The 18,711-nt window shown below is 37.9% G+C and overlaps 1 protein-coding gene across 2 annotated transcripts; it reads left to right on the forward strand.

The window, feature by feature from the left end:
* Positions 1-1,200: 1,200 nt before the first annotated feature.
* Positions 1,201-18,082, forward strand: LOC107772297 (protein SEMI-ROLLED LEAF 2-like). Of its 2 annotated transcripts, none has more exons than XM_075238914.1 (19): positions 1,201-1,839; positions 3,126-3,200; positions 3,470-3,585; positions 4,013-4,127; positions 4,256-4,384; positions 10,736-10,783; positions 11,589-11,785; positions 11,876-12,072; positions 12,193-12,485; positions 12,747-12,896; positions 13,000-13,419; positions 13,524-13,673; positions 14,036-14,111; positions 14,317-14,444; positions 14,559-14,759; positions 14,843-14,983; positions 15,067-15,189; positions 16,413-16,643; positions 17,580-18,082. In XM_075238914.1, the coding sequence occupies exons 1-19, from the start codon at positions 1,708-1,710 to the stop codon at positions 17,733-17,735; spliced, it is 3,078 nt and encodes a 1,025-aa protein (XP_075095015.1). In that variant the 5' UTR covers positions 1,201-1,707; the 3' UTR covers positions 17,736-18,082. The 2 variants fall into 2 exon arrangements, with proteins under 2 accessions (XP_075095015.1, XP_075095014.1); XM_075238913.1 differs by having other exon boundaries at positions 1,427-1,839; positions 15,064-15,189.
* The last annotated feature ends 629 nt before the right edge of the window (positions 18,083-18,711 follow it).

Raw genomic sequence — 18,711 nt, forward strand, 5'->3', positions numbered from 1 at the left:
CCAGATATATATAAGTGGTGCATGCAAATGCTTCCTGCAATCCTTATAAGACTACACAATATTTTGAACTACTTAAGTTTTAAAATTCATCGCATATATTGGTAGATTATATTTCATTCTCGTAAATTTACGATTTAGCATTTCTATAGTTAATGAACTATGATAGTTAATCCTTGTGGTGCATGCATACTTGGTATTGCTTGATTCCATAAAATATATTGAGTGGTTCCTTCACGTAGTATTGCAAATATTGTTCTACACCTTATCATTTATAAGAAAATTTAGAAACATACTTATTGTCAATTAAATCTATAATCATAACTATTTGATTCACATTCATCGATATGGTATTCTATTGCTACAAAGGTTTGATTGACAACTAATAGGCTGGTAGGATTTACTTACTAATGTTGTTATTCAATTCAATCAGATGTTAGTTTTTTTTTTTTTTAACAACTCATAAAGCTTGTCCGTAACTCTCGACCTTGGCATCATTTCCCTTGGAATTATGCATGGTACAAAATACGTTTGCGATTTCATTTAACGAAAACAACAATGTTTAGCATCTGTGCCTAAAAAAATAAAAAAGTCGTGCATGATATATATTGCAAATTTTATTTCTAAAGCAAATAAAAGTTTTCATTGTTTTAAATTACAATACATAACAAATATTTGTCGGTAGTAGCACATTATATATATATATATATATAAAATCAATAATAATAGTAATATTACAATTCTTACCTTAATACTTTTGCCCAGTTAAAAGAAAAACTTTCTACTATTTACTTATGTAAAAATATAAGACAAAATATTCTTTAATAGTTTGGGCATGCTAATACTCCCATCATGCTGGCTATCCTAATCGTATCTACTTTTTTTTTTGATTATTATTTGTGGTTGTAGAACACAACCATTTAGGTTTGGATGAAATTATCACCACGTTAATTGTGTTTTTCTTTTTTGCAGAGGAATGAAGAAGCTAGCAATATTAACTATTTCAAATAACCAAAAGGCTACCAAAAAATATTACCTCGGCAATCTTTTCATTTTTCCAATAAAATAAAATAAAAATGTATAGAATGTCACGTATAACACATTAGCAACAACAACAACTCATCACAATATTAAAAAAATGATAAAAGTTTTAATCGTACCACCAACAATATTTATATACAATGATTAGATGATGAGATTACTTGTATGGTTACTATTATCCTATGCACTATATTATTCAAATTTTGTAAATTCAAAATGTGTAATATTAGTATTTGTTTTTTTGTGGTCTTGTGTTGTCCCACCACAGCGTAGCCGTTACATAATTTTGCTAAACTAGAGAACGAACGTGAGTCCCATGCAAAACTTAGGGAGGTCAGTTCGTTCATGTTGAAATAGGGGAAAGAAAATACCCATTTATTTCTCTCTCATTCTTGTTGCCATTTGAGGGAAGTTGGAGATCTGTGAGAATTCTCCCGATCTCCCTCTTTCCTCTGGCAATCAATTCCCTTCTCTTATTTCTTCCGTTTACCATACTCAGTTCTTTAATCTCTCATTTTTACCAATCTTGAATTGGCCCAAGATTCTTTTTTTTGTGGGTGTTTCTTGAAATTTGAATCAAGAACAGGAAAACCCATATCGTGTTTTCTATAATTTTGGAGAAAAAGAGGGAATATTTTTTTGTGGGAATTTGTTGAAAAATTGGAAAAAATGGGTATTTCTCATAGAATAATGCCAGCCTGTGATCAACTTTGTGTGTGTTGTCCGGCAATGCGGACAAGGTCCCGCCAACCTGTTAAGCGTTATAAGAAGTTGATCTCTGATAGCTTTCCTCGATCTCCGGTTAGTCTTCTTTAACATTCCATCAATTTTTCATTTTTTTTTTGATTGAATTGAATTGAATTTGTTTGTCTCCAATTATGTTAATTTGTTTATTTTGAAATGAGTGTTATGAAGTTTGAGAGATACCTGAATTGGTAGTGGCCCCACAGAGCCGAGTGTATATTGTAAACAACCTCTCTACCTTCAAGTTAGGGGTATAGTTTGCGTACGCACTGACCTCTCCAGACCCCATTTGTACGATTATACTGGGTTTGTCCTTGTTGTTGTTGGTAGTGGCCCCACAGAAACATCGTTCACGCTACATCCTGAAAATGTTCCCAGCTTTATGTTTCCTTACATTAAGAAATTAGAAGCCTTTTAATTGTACAAATCATATTCTGTTAGCCAAATCAGCTACTGTCTCTATGTCCATGAGTATCAATAATATAGAAATCGGCCAGAAGCCTGATGCAGGTGTAGGATTCTTCCTGAAAGAAAAGACTCTTCTTTTTCTTCTCCTTTAGTGTTTGAACACCTTTTCATTGAAGATTTTTGCAGCACGAGCATTCACGACTTAAATCTTGATGCTGCTCGCTAATCTAGCCGCTTCTTTGTTAATGTAAACAGTTCATTGATTTTGTACCTCTGAACCTTGGAGCTCCTACCTGATTCTGATGGCAATATTAAATTTTATTTCCTAGGGTCCAAAAGTAGCATTTTGTACATTTATAAGCTAACAATGCTCTTGCTTTTTAATTATACACAATTTGCTCGCTTATATATATTCAGCCAAAATGGTAAATTACATGGTAAAAGGTGTGAGAGGTCATTAATTGCCCTAACAGTTGTAGTTCTGGCTTAGTTGAAATGAAATTTAAGCTGGCGTGGATAACAAAACATGGCCCCCGCTCGACTGGAGAGATAAAGAAACTTTAGCGCAGGTAGGTGTTTATGTTGTTCATTTAGAGTATGAATCTTTTGGGTCTATCGGAAACAACCTCTCTACCTCACCAGGTAGGGGTAAGGCCTGCGTACACACTACCCTCCCCAAACCCCACTTGTGAGATTATACTGGGTATGTTGCTGTTATTGTTGTTGAATCTTTTGGGATTTTATTCCATCAATGGTAGCGGTGAGATGTACTATTGAAATTTACACTTGAGCTTCTTGAATGATTCGAGGTAGTATGTAACCTCCTTAACATTTACTATGCTTCCTTTACTCACTGGCCGCATTATAAGTTGATCTGTTATTGGTTGAAAGGACTAAGTTTCTTCAAGAACTAAGTTATCTTTTATTTTTGACAGGATGGAGAACCTAATGATCGTATGATCAACAAATTGTGTGAATATGCTTCGAAAAATCCACTTCGTATACCGAAGGTTGTGTTATTGAGATATTGAACAAGCTTGATAAGATGGAATTATTCTGCTTTCTGAGTTCTACTTTCTGATTTTTATAAATTTTTGTATTCATTTCTTGTTCCTTTTTCTCCTTATAAGCATTTAGATGGTATGCCTTACAACCTTGTCATATTTGGATGTCATATTTGGATTCTCAAAGATTGTTAAGATTTTTGATATCCTCTAAGATTATATGTTTACATTATTTAAAGCTTGGGAAGAGCTGATGAACTTCAATCTATGGACAGATAACAAGTGTTCTTGAGCAAAGGTGCTACCGGGAACTAAGAAACGAGAATATTGGGTCTGTAAAGGTAGTCATGTGTATCTACCGGAAGTTGCTTACATCCTGTAAGCAACAAATGTAAGTCCCTTGCTCTTATTACATTGATGGGGGAGGTTTCTGATCAAGAAAAGGATAAAGTCGTGAATATGTACTAATCTTTCCTCAAAGAATATTATCAAATAGCAACTTATGCACTTTACTGAGGGAAAGTGAGGAAAAAGAGGTGAAAATGAAAATTTGAATGTATTCCTCATCTGCTACTGTTGCTTCTTCCACTTCCCATCAACAAAATTTTAGGAAATGAGGGCGATCATGTACAAAATTTCAAAACTTTATCCTTCTTGAGAGATATGCACAGTTCCATGATATATTTGTTTTTTTCACTGTTTTCCATTAGCCTTTTAATCTATTGGAGATCATTGCTTTCTTGCTAAACAATGGTGTTTGCTGATTTTCCTACTGTTTTTTGTACAACGAATCCTGAACTATTAGATACGCACTGCAGGCCACTATTTGCTGGCAGCTTTCTCAGTATAATACACATTTTGCTGGATCAGACGAGGCACGATGAAATGCGCATAGTTGGATGCCAAGCTCTTTTTGACTTCATAATTAACCAGGTCAATAGCTCCTTCTTTTGGCTTTACCCTATAGTGGTGATAGACTGATAGTTATCTTGAAGATAAAGATCTGCAAGTTCTCCTTAACAGTTAAAGCTTATATTCCAATTTGACTGTGCATTGTGCAGAGGGATTCTACATATATGTTTAATTTTGAAGGCCTGATTCCTAAAATCTGTCTTCTTGCTCAAGAGATGGGTGAGGATGAAAGAGTGCTTAAATTGCGCTGCGCTGGTCTTCAAGCCCTGTCTGCTATGGTAAACTGCCAAATAAATTTCCTGTTGAGTTCCTTATGCTCTTTCTGATGTATGAACTTTGTTTGATGAAAACCACATTTGTGGAGATACACTCGTGAACACTGAGGTTTCTATGAAAGCATGTGCTAGGACATTGACATAGATTTTTGACGATTTTAGGTTTGTCAACATTCCGCATTTGTTGTATATTTGTGCTCCATAAACTAGGAACCGAAGTTTATAAGAAGTGTCTTATTGAAGAACAACTTCATTATTCGCTCTCTAACTTGAAAATGATTCCTCCCAAAGATTATGCAGAGAAGTCTTTGAATTAGTTCCTACACCTGCACCATTGAATTCTGTGAATTGCTCCCCTACTGCTTCCTCTGCTGATTATAAATACTGCTTTGATAAGTAAGTTGCTTATGAGTTCTTTCATGGTGAGTTTCACTTTAGTGCGTGGGTTATCTGATTGGTGATGTGGTTTCTCAAAGTAAATAAATCCCTAAATTTGGAAGCTATGTTGCTTGGACTCTCCGAAATTGTTGCCGGATGCGTGTCGGATCCTTCAAAGTAGAGCATTTTTCGAGAATCTGACCTGGGTGCGGTAATATTTTGGAGAGTCTACGCAATGTAATTTGGAAGTATATAAGATTGATGTAGCTAATAATGGGGGTTGATCCCCCACATGAATGGTGGATTTCTGAAAATTTTAAGTTCCTTAGTTCAAATCTAAGTTAGAAAGTGACTTTTGGATTTGAAACTAATTTGTAACTTTAAAGTAAACTTTACTGGTGTGTTTGGTATAATGGAAAATGTTTTTCTGGATAAGTCATTTCTGGTGTTTGCTAAGAACATGTAGGTAGGATTATTTGGCGTGTAAGGATAGTGTCTATGCCATGAACATGTTGGAAAGACCATTTGGCATGTTGAGTGAAGTATATGTTTTTTCAGTCTAGATGTATTGGACATTTTGTGTAACAGCCCAGCCCGCTAGTGATATTGTCCGCTTTGGGCCTAGGCCCTCACGGGTTTAAAACGCGTCACTAGGGTTTAAGGCTTGTCAACTTATATACCCAGCATCCTTCTTGTGTTTTACCGATGTGGGACTCCGTCTAAAGTGTGGGGTGTTACATGCACCCCCTCTTATGGATTCAGCGTCCTCGCTGAGTTTTGCCCCACCGCATGGGATTCGCCTAGATTCGGCACTGAGGTTTGCCCCGCCTAACTGGGATTTGCCTAAACTTAGTTGAACTCTGACCCACAATCGGCAAGGCTGACATAAGAGTGGCTCTGATACCATCTGTAACAGCCCAGCCCGCTAGTGATATTGTCCGCTCTAGGCCTAGGCCCTCACGGGTTTAAAACGCGTCACTAGGGTCTAAGGCTTGTTAACTTATATACCCAACATCCCTCTTGTGTTTTGCCGATGTGGGACTCTGTCTAAAGTCTGGGGTATTACATACACCCCTCTTACGGACTCAGCGTCCTCGCTGAGTCTAAGAATATGTTATGCTGGCAGTGTTGTTTTGTATTTGGCTAGAATATAATGGAAGGACTTTTAATATCAATACAATTCGTAGAACTCCTATATCATGTACGGCTATTGCTTTTAATATCACCTTGCCTTGACTGATCCACATTCAGATAGCAATCGTTGCTTCCCATCTTCAGCTTCTTTGCTTTGGAGGACTCTTGCCCTTTGCTATTCTGTCCAAACCTTCTATACCTATAAACAAAAGGTCCTCTTACTGACTCTTGAAGTTGGAAAGAAGCTGTGAGAAGGCACGAGAGAAAATATGTTATTGATATTGGATGATAAATACAATACAAGAGGTCCCTATTTATAGCTATACACTACAAGGAGATATTACTCCTCTTCCAATGTGGGACAAGACTACACTATACATATCTATAAACTAACACTCCCCCTCAAGCCGGTGCATACACATCATATGTACCGAGCTTGTTACACATGTAACTAATACGAGAACCAGTAAGAGACTTAGTGAAAATATCTGCTAGTTGATCATTCGACTTTACAAACTTTGTAACAATATCTCCTGAAAGTATTTTTTCTCTGACAAAGTGACAGTCGATCTCAATGTGTTTAGTCCTCTCATGGAACATCGGATTTGACGCAATATGAAGAGCAGCTTGGTTATCACACACTAGTTCCATTTTGCTGATTTCTCCGAACTTTAACTCCTTGAGCAACTGCTTGACCCAAACTAACTCACACGTCGCCATAGCCATGGCCCGATATTCGGCTTCGGCGCTAGATCGAGCAACTACATTCTGTTTCTTGCTTTTCCACGAGACCAAATTACCTCCTACTGGAACACAATATCCATACGTAGAACACCTGTCAAAAGGTGATCCTGCCCAATCAGCATCTGTGTACCCAACAATCTGCTCGTGGCCTCGATCCTCGATCCTCGAATAGTAATCCTTTGCCTGGAGCTGACTTTATATACCGAAGAATGCGAACAACTGCATCCCAGTGACTATCACAGGGAGAATCCATAAACTGACTTACAACACTCACCGGAAAAGAAATGTCAGGTCTAGTCACTGTGAGGTAATTCAATTTGCCAACCAACCTCCTATATCTCATAGGGTCTCTAAGAGGCTCCCCTGTCCAGGTAGAAGCTTAGCATTCAGATCCATAGGAGAGTCAATAGGTCTGCAACCCATCATTCCAGTCTCCTCAAGAATGTCTAAGGCATACTTCCGCTGTGAAATAACAATACCTGAGCTAGACTGAGCGACCTCAATACCTAGAAAATACTTCAATCTGCCCAGATCCTTAGTCTGGAAGTGCTGAAAGAGATGTTGCTTCAGATTAGTAATACCATCCTGATCATTACCAGTAATAACAATATCATCAACATAAACCACTAGATAAATACACAGATTAGGAGCAGAATTCCGATAAAACACAGAATGATCAGCCTCACTACGAGTCATGCCGAACTCCTGAATAATTGTGTTGAACTTACCAAACCAAGCTCGAGGGGACTGTTTCAAACCATATAGTGACTTGCGCAATCTGCACACACAACCATTAAATTCCCCCTGAACAACAAAACCAGGTGGTTGCTCCATATAAACTTTTTCCTCAAGATCACCGTGGCGAAAAGCATTCTTAATGTCTAACTGATAAAGAGGCCAATGACGTACAGCAGCCATGGACAAAAAGAGACGAACAGATGCTACTTTAGCCACGGGAGAGAAAGTATCACTATAATCAAGCCCAAAAATCTGAGTATATCCTTTTGCAACAAGACGAGCCTTAAGCCTATCAACCTGGCCATCCGGGCCGATTTTGACTGCATAAACCCAACGACAACCAACAGTAGACTTACCTGCAGGAAGAGGAACAAGCTCCCAAGTGTCACTCGCATGTAAAGCAGACATCTCGTCAATCATAGCATGTCGCCATCCTGGATGAGATAGTGCCTCACATGTAGACTTAGGGATAGAAACAGTGGACAAAGAAGATATAAAAGCATAATGTGGTGGCGACAAACGATGATAACTTAAACGACATAGTGGAGATTAGGATTAAGTGTGGATCGTACACCTTTGCGGAGTGCAATTGGTTGACTAAGAGGAGACAAGTCTGCAGTAGGTGCAGAATCTGATGCGGGGCGTGAATCACCTGGGCCTGATGCTGGATGTGGACGACGATGATAAGTCAAGAGTGGTGGAGTTGCAGAAGGTTGAACTGGATTATGTGGAGGAACTAGAGCTATAAGTGGTGGAGCTACAACCGGAGCTGTAGGTGGTGGAACTGGAGCTATAGGTGGTAGAGCTACAACTGGAGCTATAGGTGGTGGAGCTACAACTGGAGCTGTAGGTGGTGGAGCTGGAGTGACTGAATCTCCAAAAGATGAAACTGGTAGTACCTCAGAAATATCTAAGTGATGACCCGAACCTGTGAAGTATGATTGGGTTTCAAAGAAGGTAACATCAGCGGACATAAGGTACCGCTGGAGGTCAGGAGAGTAGCATCGATACCCCTTTTGTGTTCTCGAGAAACCCAGAAATACGCACTTAAGAGCACGAGGAGCTAACTTATCTGTTCCTGGAGTAAGGTTATGGACAAAACAAGTGCTTCCAAAGATACGGGGTGGAAGAGAGAACAAAGGTAAATGGGGAAACATGACAGAGTATGGAACTTGGTAGTGGATAGCTGAAGATGGCATACGATTAATAAGATAGCAAGATGTAAGAACGACATCCCCCAAAAACGCAACGGAGCATGAGATTGTATGAGTAGGGTACGAGCAGTTTCAATAAGATGTCTATTCTTTCTTTCAGCTACCCCATTTTGTTGAGATGTGTACGGACAAGATGTTTGATGAATAATCCCATGAGATTTCATAAACAGCTGAAATGGGGAAGACAAATACTCTCGGGCATTATCACTACGAAATGTGCGAATAGAAACCTCAAATTGATTTTGAGTTTCAGCGTGGAAAGTGTGGAAAATAGAAAACAGCTCAGATCGATTTTTTATCAAAAATATCCAAGTGCACCTGGAATAATCATCAATGAAACTGACAAAGTAGCGGAATCCTAAGGTGGAACTGACCCGACTAGGACCCCAAACATCTGAATGGACTAAAGTAAAAGGTGACTCTGCTCGATTATCAAGACGCCGAGGGAAATGGGAGCGGGTATGCTTATCGAGCTGGCATGACTCACACTCTAGAGCTGACAAGTGAGATAAACCAGATACCATTTTCTGAAATTTTGACAAACTAGGATGTCCCAACCGTTTATGTAATAAATCTGGTGAATCAGTAACAGGACAAGTTGTAGAAGGAAGACAAGATGTGAGACCATGTGATTTAGCAAGGATAAGGTAATAAAGTCCGTTTGATTCACGCCGGGTACCAATGATCTGCCCCGTACTGCGTTCCTGTATAAAAATATGGTCATCAAGAAATAAAACAACGCATTTAAGTAATTTGGCTAAGCGACTAACAACTATGAAATTAAAAGGACTATTGGGAACATAAAGGACTGAATCTAAAGGTAAGGAAGGAAGTGGGCTTGCTTGACCTATTGCAGTTGCCATGGTTTGAGACCCATTGGCCATTGTGACTTTTGGAAGAGATTGAGAATACGAAATAGTAGTGAAAAGAGATTTGTTACCAGAAATATGATCTGATGCACCTGAATCAATGACCCAAGACTTAGAGGATGAAGATTGGGAGAAACAAGTCACGCTATTACCTGTTTGAACAACAGAAGCTATCTCAGAAGATGTCTGCTTACATGCTTTATACTGAAGGAACTCAATATACTCTGCTAAAGAAACCATCCGACTATTCAAAGCATCGGTTCCCATGTCGCTACAATTTGTAGTAGTATGGTTAACTTGAAATAGTGGAAATAAGTAACTCCTGTGAGAAAACTGAAGAAATAGCTTGAAAAACACTGTTTACAGCAGGAAAACAGAACACTGTTCTGTGCCAGAAACACTGTTTATGCCGGAAACACTGTAGCTTGCCGGAAACACTGTAGCTCACCGGAAAATTCCAAAGTTGTCGGAATTTGTTGTAACCGGGATGGATAGACTCGGAATTCCTTTGCGAGCAAGCTGTCCTAAAGAAATATTTTCAAAAAATGGCCAGAAAGGTCATTGTTCACGCCGGAAAAATAGAAAAGTGGCCGTAATTTGATTTGAATTAGATGGGTAGACTCGGAATTTTGAGGAGAGCACACTGTCCTGAAGAAGCTTCACGATAAAATGGCCGGAACCCTCGCCGGAAAAGTTGTTGCCGGCGCGTGGAGGAGTGTGGCGGCTTTTCTGTCGGATAAAATTTCAGGGGTTGGTAGTCGGAGGGTGATCTACCTCGTGGTGGTGTTGGTTTTAGCACAACACCGATAGAAAGTGACTTTCACTTAGACAAGCCTTAGGTCACCGGAAAAATTACACGATGACTAAGTTCTTTCTTCCCGGTTAACGCTGGAATGACGCACAACGATCTTTTCTCACTAATGCTCTGATACGATGTGAGAAGGCATGGGAGAAAATATGTTATTGATATTGGATGATAAATACAATACAAGAGGTCCCTATTTATAGCTATACACTACAAGGAGATATTACTCTTCTTTCAATGTGGGACAAGACTACACTATACATATCTATAAACTAAAAGAAACAATAATAACATGCAGCTTCTGCTTGGTCCTTATGAGGATTCAGATATTATTTAATTTTGATGTTTGTCTTTTCCATTTACTTTGTCAGTTTCTTTATCTGTTTCTCTGGATTCTTTAGGTAAAGTCTGATTTCATTTGTAATGGACAGTCTGAGCAACTCTGTTTCTTTTTTCAACTTTTCATGTACAGATATGGTTTATGGGTGAGTTTTGTCACATGCCAGCGGAATTCGATAGTGTAAGTTATTGCAGACATTTCTATGCTTCTCTGGTTAATCGGTTGTTGAGATAATTGGTATAGTATTTCCATTTTGTGAGGTCTTCTTATACCCAATTTTAGAACTATTGTGTTGTTTAGGACAAATCTCTTATCTTTCAAAAAGATTTTCTGCTGCACCTAGTTCAAAATACCATCTTACATATCTAGGATTATTTTTTTTAATTGGATCACATTTGTATTCGGTCATTGAAAAGCTTTATATATTTTTACATCACACAATTTTGATTTAGCCAATACTATGTGTGAAGAAAGAGAGAAGAATATTCTGAGAGTGAATTGTTTGATCTCTCTCAAGTTAGTGCGGATTACATGGTGTTTACAAGAAATTACAGCTCTATTATCAGCCCTATAATCTTGCTAAATTATATAACTATAGGATAAGGGATCCTTTTTATGTTTACAAATTCTTAGTAATCTTCTTCAAGTTGGAGCATCCATATTGTGCTCCTAACTCGTAGCAAATGTAAAATTGATCCTAAAGTTCCGAATGATTTTATAAGAATATCTGCTAAGTGCCCCATTTGAATTGACAAAGTGATAAGTGGTATTTTGTTAGATAAAGTGACAGTCTATTTCAATGTAGCTTGCTTTTCTAGTGAACAAGATACCTATTATAGGTGTCAAAAATAATATGCATATTACATTGTCTAGGCAACATAAATCAAGAATAGCCCCTCAGCGAACATCACTCGTGAACAGCCCCTCGGGCAAACATGAATCATGATTGAGAGTATTTTGGTTTTAATTTCATTTATCTTACCAGGTGGCGGGTGCAGTTTTAGAAAATTGTGAAGGCCCTAAGGAGAAGCTGGATCCCAATAATGATAATCAAGATAAGCAGAATCATGGAGTCCAACTGGCTTCTTCTGGTGAACACCAGATGTCGTCATCCTCCGATGAATTGAGAAGGGCTACTTCTTGGAGGAATATAGTAACAGACAGAGGCCTTAGTGTAACTGGGTAATTCCTCTTTCCATGGTCTTTATGTATGTTAATTATTTTTACCTTTGTGGATCGTCTCATTTCCAATTACAATTCTTTTGTGAACAGAGAAGATTCGAGAAACCCCAAGTTTTGGTCAAAGGTGTGCTTACATAACATGGCGAAGTTAGCTAAGGAGGCAACAACTGTACGGCGTGTTCTGGAGTCCCTGTTCCGTTATTTTGATAATGCTGATCTTTGGTCTCGTGAACACGGAGTTGCCCTCGTTGTTTTGCTTGACATGCAATCTATTATGGAAAATTCTGGTGTTTGATCTTTCTTTAACCTCAGTGATTACCCTTTTTTCTTTTAATTCTTGGGGGTTAAGCAGCATATATGTCACCTTAACGCCTTGGACTCACTCCATTCATTTCCTTAAAATGCAGGGCAGAACACACACTTCTTGCTGTCTACTTTGATCAAGCACCTTGATCACAAGAATGTCCTTAAAAATCCAAATATGCAGATAGAAATTGTTGAAGTTGCCAGCTCCCTTTCTAAGGCAACAAAGGCTCAGCCATCTCTGACGATAGTTGGTGCGTTTAGTGATATGATGAGACATCTCCGCAAGAGCATACTCTGTTCAGTTGATGACTCGGAACTTGGGGAAGAAGTAATTCAATGGAACAGAAAGTTTTACACAGCAGTTGATGAATGCCTTGTACAGATGTCCCAGAAGGTGAAGTTCATGCTTTTATCTTCGAAAGTCTAAATTTATGTAATTTCACTTCTCAAGGTCACCAAAAACATGCACTATGCCCTATTTACCTTTGTTCTAAATGAGGTTATCAGTTTTGAGGATTTTGTTTAGTGAGATCCTCAGAAACATCGTCCTAGATGAGACAACATTGCCTGACAAGAAGGGAGATGAAAATTTTAATATAGTGCCTAATTTTACATGAGTGTAGACAATGTAAACTGTGATCCCTTTGAAAAACAGGTAGGAGATGCTGGTCCTATTCTTGATGTGATGGCAGTGATGCTGGAAACAATTTCAAATGTAACAGTTATGGTGAGAAATACAATGGCTGCTGTTTATCGAACTGCTCAGATAATTGCATCCTTACCAAATCTTTCATATAAAAACAAGGCAAGCAGGACTCTATTCTTGGCATCTTTATTTTCTCTTAGTGATGCTCTTGACTGGCTGATTGTCAAATTTCTTGTTCTCATTTTTTCCTGTTACCTTTCAGGCTTTCCCTGAGGCATTATTCCATCAAATTCTTTTAGCTATGGTCTCCCCGGACCATGAAACAAGACTTGTGGCACATCGTGTCTTTTCTGTTGTACTTGTCCCATCTTCAGTTTGCCCCCGTCCTACCTCTGTCCATCCACGGTCAACAAAGGCTTCTGGTATTCAGAGGACCCTATCTAGAACCGTTTCAGTGTTTTCTTCTTCAGCTGCGCTTTTTGATAAATTAAAAAAAGAACAATCTCCCTCTCATGACAATGTGGCTGGAAAGGAAAAAACATTCAATGCTAAATCAATGGTGAAAAACCAATCCATGTTGAAAAGATTAACATCAACCTATAGTCGAGCTTATACTGTGAAAAGGAATTCGTTACCAGGAACTGATGAAGGAAAAGAGATTGGTAACACGGAAGAGGAGCAGGTAGGCATTTCAATTCAAACAGTTTTTACCTTTGGTTGGAGAAACTAATGCCCACAAGATTATGCTTTCTTGGCTGCTGCTTACCGCAGTTCATTTTGTTTCAGGATGGAATTTCTCTCAAGCTGAAAATTCGACAGATCAGCCTCTTGCTGTCTTCACTGTGGGTGCAGGCAATCTCTCCTGCAAATACTCCAGAGAATTATGAATCAATTGCTCATACTTACAGCTTGGTGGTGTTATTTTCACAAACAAAGGTGGTGATGCTTTTCTTGGTAGCAGATATTAATCTGCATCACTAATATATTTTCCAACGTCCATCTTAATCTGCAATATTTGTCTTTGTGTAGAACTTGAGCATGAGGTTAAGAGTATATGTTATTGGATTATGCTATATAATGAATTGAAAGCTGCTCTAGAATGGAAAAACTAAGTGTCTCTTCCTTTTTCCTAAATTGCTACACCTCTCTTGTTATCAATCAATTTCATCTTGTTAAGTTTAACTTGTCTCTAGATGCTGACTTTGCATCAGAAAGATAAACTTTGTATTTGCTTATTAACATTTCTAATAAGTTAGACTAGGCTGTTGTTGATAACTTGCTTGTATTTCGTCTTCCAGAAATCCAGCCATGAGGCTCTTATTCGAAGTTTCCAGCTAGCATTTTCTTTGAGGAACATTTCTATTGGAGGGAAAGGTATAACACAGTGGTTTGTATCTGAGTTTGACAAGTTCTTTATATTCCTTTTATCCTTATAAAAGAGCATGTTATCTAGATGTTTTATAAATGCCTGCATATGATCTGATATACTTCTAATCTATGCTGTATTGACGAAACCATGATATGTTATTCCTTAGTAACACACCTGCTCTGCCTCTTGCCATCATTATTGTGTTTGCAGGATCTCTACCACCATCACGTCGCAGGTCACTCTTTATGTTGGCGACATCCATGATTATTTTCCTATCTAAAGCCTACAACTTTATCCCAGTTGTTGCTTGTGCTAAAGCTGCATTGACAGATAAAACAGTAAGGACAAGCCTCAGTCATGTTTTGTTCAATGTGCTCATTTTGCAAATATTTTACACAATACTTTCTGTGCAAAGTTGTCTAGTCTAATTCGATGTTCAATACCTTCAACAGGTTGATCCTTTTCTTCAGCTGGTAGATGACTGTAAACTGCAAGCTGTAACTGGTAATACAGAGCAGGCAGTCAAAGTTTATGGTTCGAAAGAGGATGACGATGATGCCCTGAAATCACTTTCAGCAATACAACTATCTAGTAACCAAACTACAGAATATTTTGCTTCAATAATAGTGGAGAGCTTGAGGAATTCTTATAAAGTAAGCATCATATCTGTTCTCATTGTGATTCAATGATAACTTACGCAATGCCGAATGCATTTTGACATTTGACTTATGCGCAGAATAAGACTGCTGCTATAAAGGATCAGTTGCTTAAAGATTTCCTTCCTGATGACGTTTGTCCTTTGGGAGCTCAGCTAGTCTCAGAAACCTCAGGACAGATCTACCAATTCGGTTCAGAGGATGATAAAAGTCTGGACGAGGTAGTTGGAGCCACTGCTTCTAACTCTTTATTTCTTTTTATCCAATACTCACCATTATCTTATATCCTGTTTTCTACCAGCAGGTTGGGGACCCGACGCTGCCCATCTTAGAGGATGGCGTACCAACTGAGAATAAGAATATATCTAACTCACACCTTACTCTGCAAATTCCAGACCTCTTAACTGTCACTCAGTTCCTCGATTCAGTAAGTTTCTGCTTGCATACCTTCCATTCGTTCCATGCACACAGTAACCACGGCATTGCGTAAGGAAGAGTTGGCTGTCGTAATTCTTGCTAGGAACTTCTGAAAGATGTCCTGGCAGTTCTTTTGTAGACTCTCCTTTTTTCTTGTTACTCGTTCTCCAGAAGGTCGCACAGGAGAAGTGAAGGTTCTCTGAAATAAACTTATGAAGCCACCAAAAAAACGTTTTGGGTTTTTTTCTGGTCAGTTTCTGTGGAAGAAAAAGAGATCTGAAACTTTAGGCTTTATGATCTCTTGAATGAGGAATATTATTCGTAGGGTTGGAGGGGTGAAAGACAAGGTATGTGAAGAATCTTAACATTCAACCGAAAACCTTAAGGCAATGGGTGGAATGAACAAGATATTATAACCCCGTGGAAATCCCTACACAGTCAATGAGGGACAAGTGTATTCTCTAACCCTCTAATATCATGTTAAGAAAATGAATTTTGGGCCCAACTCAACCTTTTTTGTTGATAAAGTAATAAGATTTCATTAATGAAAGGCATAAATACCCGTATACAAGAAATATACCAAAAAAGTAGAGAAGCTTCACAAAAAACTGGGTCTAACTCAATCTTAAAAGCTAGTTCATGAAATGAATGTTATAAAATCTAATAGAGGCGAATTGATGTTGATCCTTCTTAGAGGGAAGCAGGTGGAGTGATTATTCCATGTTTGATCTGAACTTAAGGTAAAACTGAAAGAGTGTTGATATATACTGAATCAAATGATGAAGTCTTCTAAAGAATTTGGCAATTTTGTATTTTGGTATGGAAGAAGTACAGGAAATACAGAATTTCAATGCTTTCATCCAGGGCCAAAATTCCAATCTGGTGGTAATATTAATAGAACGGCAAAAGGGCCTGGTAATGGCAAAGATTATTTTTGTCATTTCTTTCCCACATATAATTTCGAATTACATCAATGGTTTCAAGTGGAGGTGACCGGAATAATTACTTTATAGGGTTTTTTTTGGGGGCCCTATAAAAAAACGGGAGGTTTCATCAGAAATAGGGGTGGTTGCTCAGCAGAGGTTTGTAGGAAAGGCCCTTTGGTTATGGTTATTTATTTTTCGATCGCGTATGGTTGTAATTTTAATTACTGCGATAATATCATGTATGGCAAGGCTCTTGCCCTAGACATAGTTTTAACTTTTCTAAATCATTTACCCGAAACTTATGCAGGTATCAGATACAACACTGCAAGTAGGAAGACTCTCTGTCTCAACTTCTGATATGACATACAAGGACATGGCAGGCCATTGTGAGGCCCTTCAAGCAGGGAAGCAGGAAAAGATGTCACATTTAATGATTGCCCAAGCGTCTCGAGAAAATCCTTTTGACTTTTATGGACAGGACTATATCCAGGCAAATATGAAGCCGTCTTACAGCTGCGTTGATATGAAATCTACTCCAGTAAGTATAAAAGAAATGTGTCCATCTTATAGTTTTGAGCATCATTTTCAGTGCATGAGACTGGGAAGAGATGTAGTTTTAAACCCTGCATATTATGGAGAGTGTTGCAAGCATACTACTTTGCTATTACAGGGAGGGAATAGCGTTTACCCAATTTTCCTTTCAACAAGATTCCATTTTGCACTGTTATAAAAAGAAACCTTTAGGTTGGTAGGCTTCAAAGTCGTATTGTAGAGGCCTACTAAGAAGCAACTTCACATGCAGCAGTAATAACTAAGAAGCAGCTTCACATGCTGTAATAACATTATATTGAAGTGATGGAATCATGATATCATAGATGTTTTCAAGGGAAAAAAGGAAAAAGAAGAGAAGCTCACCATTAAGTATGGTCCCCGGTTTTCTTCCATAAATTGCAATCTAAAGACAATGGAAGCTCAAACTACTCCCCTCCCCCAACACAATCAAGTGCATTAACATACCATGCGCAATTGAGCAAGAAGGAAACTTAGGATAATCACATCAAAATTAAGGTGGCATCGATACTTTTAGAAAGGAGAGTTTTGTCCTATCACAACCATGTAACATGCTAGAGCTACACCATCTTATATTAGATAATCATTAGTGCTGTCTAATTTCATTGGAAGATAATTTGAAAGAGCCTTGAAAATGCTGGTGGCGAACAAGGGTATGTGTGAAACAGGTGCCCAATTTCCCTGGTGCTAGAGAGACCGGTCAATGTGATTCATTACAAATATGATCTCATGTTTTCCTTGTAAGTGTGCACTACAGTATTCAGACTGGAGATCACATTTCTTGTCTAGTAGCTTCTCTACAAGCATGCATGAAATAATGGCTTTACGTGCTACAAATATAAATTATGTGTATGCTTTAATTTCTATCCTATAGTTTCAACACTGAAACTCATGTATGTTGCAGGTTCACGTCAAACATGGCTCTGACTCCAATTTGTCGAATCCCTTTATCAATGTCACTCCAACGCCATGTGCAACTGAATCCCAGTGTCATCCCAACTTCTTTGCACTACCTGCTTCAAGTCCATATGACAACTTTTTGAAGGCAGCTGGAAGTTAATGTCATCAGTTCAAGAGTTTGAGAGGTAGCAAAAGCTTGAAGAATCTCACTTTTGTCTAAATTTTTGCATCACTCTACTGCTAATATAGATTGCAAACAATTTTGGGGTCTGCTCATTGGAACATATTCTGATTTCTTTCTTCTTGTATCGTTCTTCCTATCCATTTGATCCGAGAAAAGTTACTAAGATTCATAGAAATGAGGGAATTTTGTATAGAATATTTTAAAAAGAACGTAAGATTCTATATGTTGAGCTTAGGCTGGCAAATATCAACTCTATGCTATGTATATATGATCTTTATAACTACAATTCATCAATGAAGGCATTACTTTTCTTTCCTGGTTTACTTCTTTCTGTACTTAAGTTTTATAGCAAAATGTGCAGAATGATTAGTCTGGTTTCATGAGCTTCTCACTTTTTCTTCCCCTTTTCTCGAGGGTGGACATAGTGAAATTTTGGTGATTTTTCTTCTCTTTTATACCTATATATTTATATAATATATTATATACATATACACGTATGAACACACGAAGCTCAAAGTAACATATTGATAGACACATATAACCATGTATTGTTGATGACTTTTATAGCCTTTAAGAATTAAATTCTTCCATCAACATTAATGTTCAAAAACCTAAAAGCATTTTATAATAAGTATCGATTACTATGATATAGAAAATAACAAATTTGTTATCGCATTGTCCAAGAACCCAGTACTACATGAAAGGGATAAGCGCATCGAAAAAAAATATACTATTTGATTAGATCGCTTCACAAGGAAGTGGAGCTTGAGGTCGTAAAATTAATGGATATTCTTACCAAGACATTAAAGATTGATATTTTTTGGAAGATACGAAATTACAAATGTCTCTTAGTGTGATGAATCAATTCTAAAAAGGAGGAGTTGTTAAGATATTAAACTTCTTTCATACATCTTAATCTTGCAGTTCGTGAACTAAAATATTTAAATGTATG

The sequence above is a fragment of the Nicotiana tabacum genome, chromosome 19, assembly GCF_000715075.1.
Source record: "Nicotiana tabacum cultivar K326 chromosome 19, ASM71507v2, whole genome shotgun sequence".
Taxonomy (NCBI): Eukaryota; Viridiplantae; Streptophyta; class Magnoliopsida; order Solanales; family Solanaceae; genus Nicotiana; species Nicotiana tabacum.